Consider the following 8,206-nt stretch of genomic DNA (forward strand, 5'->3'; position numbering starts at 1 on the left):
CATGCAATATAACTGAAGTGCAGTTATATATTTATAATTTACTTAAGAGACCAAGAAACGAATATAATACAAAGATGACACGGTCCGACTTTATATATTATTCATAATATCATGTGGCAAGGAATGGACACAAGTAATGTTATTTGTAACGTTACTTTAAAGGATCATGTATTGTAAAAATGATATTTTACATCTATGTTATTTGGATAACTATAATGTATAGCTAGAATACCGCTTATAGTTTATGGTAATAAAATATTTTATGTCATTGCCAACATAACACAGATCCTCCATATAGGTCACACCAACTGAACGAGAAACAAGAAGGATATTTTATTTATATGATGTATATTGTTTCATATGACATGAAATAATATATATGTGATAAATAAATATCATGACTGCTTAGAATGAAAATAAATTTATGAGAAGTGTGCATGTATATTATTTGGTATAATATGGTACATATTATATAGTATAATATACATGACACATAATTAATAATGTGCAAAACATTATTATAACATAAGTTTATTAAAACCCAAAATGAATATGAGTTGAGGCAGTTACTGTAGCGCGCACTATAGCAGCGGCTAGGGTTATCTCTTTTAATAAAGAGAATTATTCTAGGAAGGTTACACAATGGAAACCCTAGTATATTTGTATATAAGGAGAGGTAGAGAAGGTATTCAAGTAAGTAAGCGAGAAGCAAGAAATTTTTCTGAAAATTTATTTCCTTCTCTTCCTCTCTCTCCTAGCCGCCATCCCTCTTCCTCTCATATTATTGGTTTCTCTAATGAGAAATTATTAGAAGAACAAGCAGGGTTATTAACTAGGTTCTAAGCTTAGATTAGATTAAGATCTCTAGCAAGGTCTTTCTAATCCTTGTTTAGTTCAAGGTGAACACTAGGAGGCCGTTTCGACAAACGAAGGTATCCAAGAGATCTAGAAGAGAATTTGACTTCTCTCTATTTACCAAATTGACATTTGGTAGAAATATATCCAAATCACCTTTAGTAAATAGATTTGTGATGAATGAATGAGTAGATATCCATTTGCATACATTTGAATTGCTTTAATAGAATTAGCACAATAAAGTAGATCCGTAGATGCTTGTAAGAGGGTCAAAATTTTTGAATTTATTGCCTTGCCGCATCATGAAATCCTTCAAGGGTGCTGCTAGGATTTTAGAATAATAATTAGTTGAGACTATATAATATCTTTTTAGAATAATAATTAGTGGACACAATATAATTAGTGAGGACCATAATACATTATTCCTCTAAATGCAATTACTGTAGCACGGGTACTGTAGCACGAGTACAGAAATGATTATTCTTTTTTTTTTTTTTGAGGAAAAGCTCGTAGGCGTAGAGATGATCAGATTGGAGGACCATTAGATGCTCTCTATTAAAGATAAACAATGTAATGTTAAAATCTAATAGCGAATTCCCCTTGATCTAATTCTTAGTTACATTTCACAATAAGTTGTTCTTCATAATTAAATTAATAAAGTTGTTGAATGACTTAAGAATAAATTTTCTCTTTATAAACAGTGTGTGTACGTGTGTGTGTGTAGTAGGGTTATACTTGGTTCTATACTTATATACTTGTGTAGGAATTTGATAGAGCAGCAGAGATAAACTTAATTGCATACTTTCATATTTTTCCGATAAACTCTTTCGTTATCTGTTGGAAATTAACGCCACGAGCTGACTGAATGAAATAAAAACAAGAATTTATCTTTTTGTTTGGTACAACCCAATAAAGATAAAAAAGAAGAAGTCTTGTACGTAAATAATGATTATCTGTGCCAAGCAGCGCGCGCACGGACGAATGAATTTTTAGGGGAAGTTAAGTTATTGAGATTAAAGTTGTACGAATTAATAGTCTATACAGAAATCTGGTACCCGTAACAACACAGAATCTCTCCATGAATTAAGGTATTCAGATTTGGAATATTAATTACCCGTCAATATATATATATTAGCATCGTGGTAATTTACAACTTATAAGAGTTACACAAATATAAATATTCATTAATTTCAAAACAAAATTAATGTCTCATCTATTGTCAAATTTTCTTACTGTAGCAATTATCTCTATCCTTATTTTGGCCATGTTTCTTCAATTTAATTTATCCCCCCGGCCCCTCTTTATAAAAGACCAAAGGAACCCTACCTTGGCACTGTTTAATTCCTCTCTAGCTTCTTTTTCTCCCTTCATTCCTCACACACACACACACACACACAGAGGGAGAAAGAGAGAGGGAGACTGACTCACCTAAGAGAAACCATGACAAAGGAGATATCCATCGCAAACACGCTTGGTGCACGGACCGCGCGGCCATGCGACAGTTGTGTGCGACGACGTGCAAGGGTGTATTGTGCGGCAGACGATGCATTCCTGTGTGCCTCATGTGATTCGTCAGTGCACTCAGCAAACCCCCTCGCACGCCGGCACCACCGTGTACCCATCTCCCCTCCTCCTGCCGACTCATCCAATTCTAATTTCCCTTTCATGTCTCCCTCCTGGAACAAGCGCAAACCTCGCACTCCACGCCAAAAACCTAATGTTCCAAAATCTGAAACTACACATCATCATGATCATGTACCGGACCTGTACGAATTAGCAGAAAACAGCGAAGAGGACTTGTCAGAAGAAAACGAACAGTTGTTGTACCAAGTGCCAGTGTTTGATCCTGAACTGACTGATCTGTACTCGTCGCCACCAGCTGCGGTCGAAGAAACAAAACAAGTTTTTTGTAATTCAGGGGTAAAGTCTCCTGCAGTAGACGGACTTGCTGGCTTTCAAATATCAGAAATGGAACTTGAGGAGTTTGCGGCCGATATGGAGAACCTGCTTGGTGGACCCGAGTTTGATGGGTTGGGAGGGCTGATGGAGATAGAAGCTGAGGCAGAACTAGAAATTGTTCAAGACTCTAAAAAAGATATAGTGGAGACAACAGAGAAAAAGAGAGACAAATTAGCACTTAACCTTGATTATGAAGGAGTGATAGCTGCATGGGGATATCAAGGCGGTTCGCCATGGACAAATGGCCAGCGGCCCCGGTTTGGTCCAGATGACTGCTGGCACGATTTTATGGTATGGCTAACAATTGGTGACTAAAATTTAAAAGCAAAGTTTGTTTTACAAGTACTGCATCATTTATTAATTTTAATAGAGTTAGACTTGTTCCTTTTCTTTCTTTTTTTAAAAATCAACAATCGCATCATGCTATGTGAGACCAGCCCCCTTTGCTTTTGGCAACTCTCCACAAAGCTCATTATATATACAATTAATAATAATGATTCTTAATTTGCAAAGAATTATTGATGTAATGCTATCTTACTTAGATTCCTTGTACTGCCATGCAGATGTTTATTAAGTTGAAATTTAATTTGGACAAATTTGAAAATAACACATTAATTCTTCATTATTTGTAGGGTGCAAGTGGTGTCAGCAGTGTAGTAGGACCAATTTACAAGGCTACATTAACCAGTGAAGGCAGAGAGGCAAGAGTTTCTAGGTATCGAGAGAAGAGAAGAACAAGGCTCTTCGCAAAAAAGATACGGTACGAGGTGAGGAAGCTCAATGCAGAGAAGCGGCCCCGCATGAAGGGGCGCTTCATAAAGCGTGCCACCATGGCTGCCTGTCAGCCTGTGCCGACAATGAAAATGCCAATGAAATATTACCACGACCTATAGTGCCAGCAGGATCCTTTTCTTACTAAGGGATCATTTTTCTTAATTACTAAAAGGATGAAGAGGAGATCAGGTATTGGCAATGATCCCTCAAGTACACAGTTGCTTGCTCCTTTTTAATTGTGATTTTGTATCATGTATGCTGTTTATTAGGATATAGCATATGTGTAATTAATTAAATAGTAGATCATAGAATGCTAGTTAAAGCTCAGGTATGCTTCTCTCTTCCTGGCATATATCCTCGCTCAAGACTTTGCTCCGTAAGCCCAAAGCAAATGATCTGGTGCATGAAATAAACAAGGAGAGATGTATATCTTGCTCTTTTAGTTTTTATCCATCTTTCATGATGTATTTTTGCTTTGTTGCCTAGCTAATGTATTAATATGAACTATGCTTTTGGAGCATAGATTATTTCTTTTTTCTGGCAGAGGTAGAATTAATTGCCTCTTCAGTTATGTTAGCTAGGCTCCATGCAATAAATGAATCGGTGTAACATAGATTCTCAATTAATACATTTTATATTATTCAGGGAGTTTTTCATTTAATTTAAGTAATTAACTACGTAGTTTTTCATTGAATACCGGATAGTACAGAATAATGGTAAATAATACGCGAGATGTTTTTCTCAATGATTTTGGTGTTCGAAAAGGGATGGGGGAGAAATTCAAACTATTTAGGATTGATCGATGGCTATGCATTATTTATCTCCATTGTTCTGCTAACAAAAAATTATTGAGATGTACTCAATAAACAATATTTCTTCGGCAACATGCTGTTTATTGAGTGACATAATAAATTATATATTGAGATAGTACTCAATATATAAACAATACTATGTGTAATTAAACAATAGCATATGTGTACTCAATAAATAGTTTAGTACATCTCATAAACTGTTTATCTCTAGTTGTTTTTTTTTTTTTTTTTTTTCCTGCGGGGGTAAGAGGGGCAGGCCGCAGTCTCCATTGTCAATATGTTGTGAAGGTGGTCCAGATGTTGGGATGAGAGACAGAGTCACATAGGGATTGGAGGGAGCTTTTCACATTCTAGTGGATGTAATTATTAATTGTGCTTTACATAAATTTGTTCTGTTTTCACATCTTAGGACATATTATTATTATCATCATATCAGGTAAAAATTATAAATTACTCCTTCCTGTGAAGATGCAACATGGTCTTTGTTGTGAGTGTGTTGGTAACATAACAATTTAATTACAGTTATGTTTGGTCAGGATAACAAAAAGTAATAAAAAAATGTATTGGATCAAGAAGAACGGTAATAACATATTGGATAAATAAAGTTAACTTCACGAACAGAAAATCTCTGACCTTTAATGGTCTATCGAGTCAGAATAAGATGATTTATCTTGACAATAATAAGAAGAAGAATTAGGAAATATGTCAAAGACTATCAACAAGAAATTGAGCGATTGAATGCGGCCGCTTAAGCAGTGAAGAAATCACCCTGGCGATTTCGTAGCCCAGCTCCCCCCTCCATACATTCTTTATTCTTCAATTTCACCTTTCACCTATCTATTTATCTCTGAGCAGATGATCTTAGTAATTTCGCCTGAAGGATCTGGTTATTGCTTTTTGTTCCTTTTTCGTTTGAGCAAGCGCTTTCGTCTAGTGGATCTGATCACCATTCTCGGTGCTTCCACTTAGTGGATATGACCACCGCTCTCTATGTTTTTTTTGAAAAATAGTAGTATTACCACCGATTTCATAAAAATCAAGCATACCTGATATGGTACTTAAAATAGATACCAAAATTAAATATAAAAAGTCTTACATCAAGTCACCATCAACAAACATAAAAGCATACAAGGAGAGATAGTACCACATCAAAAGCTAAAATGGAAACAAGCGGCTCGCTTTTTTCTTCTTCTATTCTTCTAATCTCTTCTTCCTCTCTTTGGCAATGGAAGTGTAGGTGGAAGTAGCTGTGCATATAGTTAACTATATTATACGTTTGTGTGTTGTTTGTTGTTGTGCTTGGTTTGATATGTTTTCGGATACTTTATGCTCTATCCCATGCTTCTTCTTTTCTTCTTGCTCTAATAAAATTTTCTGGCTCTGATCTAGCGGCTCTCCCTCTGAGAGGTGACTGTCATGGTCCGATTAATTTAGTTTCTGGTCTGATTTAATTCAGTGCCTTCTCGACTGCACACTCCTCTGGGAAGTTGACTGTCATGATCACGTTGATTCAATTCCTGATCCGGTTTGATTCAGTGCATGCATTCTCAATCATGCACAAGAAAAGATTTGATACGGTGTGGTATGTCAGAAGGAACAAGACAAATATAAGCACAGTGGAAACAATTACTCTCCTATCATTAAAATCAAACAAGGATATATAATCAAATTTATTTATTTATTCAAAGACACTCGTTATCTCATATCATGTAACCTGTAACTTTTTTTAATCAATGCAAGCTATAAACCAAAAAAGAATTGAGCGATTTGATGATAGAACAAATTTACCTGTTGCCAGAAATTAATGTTGATACATATAGATAAACATTACCATTTCAAAGAAGACGAGTCATTTTCAGGTACCTAGCCTGTTGAAATTTAATAGCCAGTTGATAACCAAACAACATCACCAACGTTGTCTGGCTTTAGGATACAACAAAGAAAGTCTTAATCAAGGAATCAAACTATATTTTCTGATTGAAAATTACTAGAGATCCTATCCACTCCATACTCTGATTGAGATTTTGGTTCATTTGTGACAGTGATTTTTGTAACTTTGTAAATTTGAAAAATATGTTTTTTTTTTTATTTAATATAAATGTTACTCTAATATCTATATAATTACATTGGTGTTGAACTAGGGTGTTCTTAATATAGATATGTTTCAATTTAAGGCTGTTTTTGGAAAGCTAATTATAAGAACCTCAACCTTTAGAGCTGCTCAAGGGACTAGGGTGCTTTCAAATATTGCTTTTAAGAAGATCTCTCTTTCATATATAAGCACTGCATCTTGTAATTAATTATTTAAAGTGTCCCCATCTATCATCCTCATTGATTAAGATGGGGCCTATATATTTAATTAAATTTTTCATGTCTTTCGACATTAAAAATAAAAATCTGAGCTTTATTTTTTATTTTTTTTTAAGTAAATGTTGAAAGTCAAGTTACTCAACTATATAAATCCACAAAAGATTGTTCTTTTGAATTTCAAACTTACAATCTTCTGCATAAATAACATTATCTTTGCCACTAAACCAAAAATTGATTTTCATCTTTTAAATTGAATTTAAGATCCTCTCAACGTCTGCCAACCATCTCTCCTTTCTACGAACACAAAAGTATTGAGCCTATTTTCCGTCTCTAAAATATCACTCTAGCATATTAGACCAAGCTCGTGCATACAAAATATGATTCGCTACACAAATAGCTAATATTGAATTGTGAATGAGGAATATAGTTGATATCACTGTTCAATTGTATAAAATGAAATGTAAAATTTTTTGCGCGACAATGTGTGATAGGCTAAAAAGATGGGAAGTGATAGAGAGAGAGGGTGCAAGTTGACCCAAGCAACTAAGCAAGGGAGGGACTAATAGAGAATTAATACCAAATATGAACAATTTTAGTGTAGAGATCGGAGACCCCACAACAATTCCAAATTCCAAATGACAAACGTGGTTGGTTCTTCTACAGCTCAGCTACAGACAGATGCTTCTCCTCCCCATCCCCTCCAACAGTTCATCAAACATGTACCAATCTCAGTCTTTAAACTGCATCGAGATTTGATCTGCGTTCAGATCAGTGGTCCATCCAGACTTTGTAAACAGTCAGGTACCTCAGCAGATCCAAGGACTAATGTCCTTTTCTCTCAACGCCACCACAAAATGCACATACCTATCACATCAGCTTGTTATGAGATCAGAATTAAATAGTTTATTTTATTATTTCCAAATAAGACCGTGCACGGCACTTTACGGGGCCTATCTACATAAATGTGGTAATCCGGGTATCAAGTGCCGAATTAAAGCATCAACATCAGTTGTAACTTCTAACAATTATAATTGTGGTCTGTCTATGACAGTGCCACATCAAAGATACAACTAATAATATCAGTTGTTGCACCATGAGCGATGCAGTAAATCATACTCTGCCTGTCGTTAATTTATGATTCCGTGATACCTTTGCCTGCTTTCTTTTTCGTCTCTAATGTTTGATGCAGAAAATTATTGCCATTCTAGATTTTGTTGTTAAAAGAGATTTATCTTTTTTTCTTTTCTTTTCTCTTTTTTTTTTCTGGCAGAAAAGGCACTTTGTAGCTGCAAGTTGAATTACAGCAACTACAATTTTAATGGCACCATCCTGTGGCCAGAATGATAATACATCCTCTAAAAAGTATTTACTCATTGTGATAATTTGTCTACCGTACTTAACTATAATTGAGAACTTCAACTACCAAGAGCTGCTGTCTTTCAGTGATAATGTGGCTGCCTAGAAACATATTTTTCAATAACAAAAGATATAAAAAA

At 35.0% G+C, this 8,206-nt stretch overlaps 1 protein-coding gene across 1 annotated transcript; it reads left to right on the top strand.

Moving 5' to 3' along the window:
* Positions 1 to 2,186: 2,186 nt before the first annotated feature.
* Positions 2,187 to 4,232, top strand: LOC144551351 (zinc finger protein CONSTANS-LIKE 16-like). The gene is made up of 2 exons (XM_078299298.1): positions 2,187 to 3,105; positions 3,447 to 4,232. Exons 1-2 carry the CDS (start codon positions 2,296 to 2,298, stop codon positions 3,705 to 3,707), a joined length of 1,071 nt encoding a protein of 356 aa, XP_078155424.1. The 5' UTR covers positions 2,187 to 2,295; the 3' UTR covers positions 3,708 to 4,232.
* The last annotated feature ends 3,974 nt before the right edge of the window (positions 4,233 to 8,206 follow it).

The sequence above is a fragment of the Carex rostrata genome, chromosome 3 (assembly GCF_964058835.1).
Source record: "Carex rostrata chromosome 3, lpCarRost1.2, whole genome shotgun sequence".
In the NCBI taxonomy this organism is placed as follows: Eukaryota; Viridiplantae; Streptophyta; class Magnoliopsida; order Poales; family Cyperaceae; genus Carex; species Carex rostrata.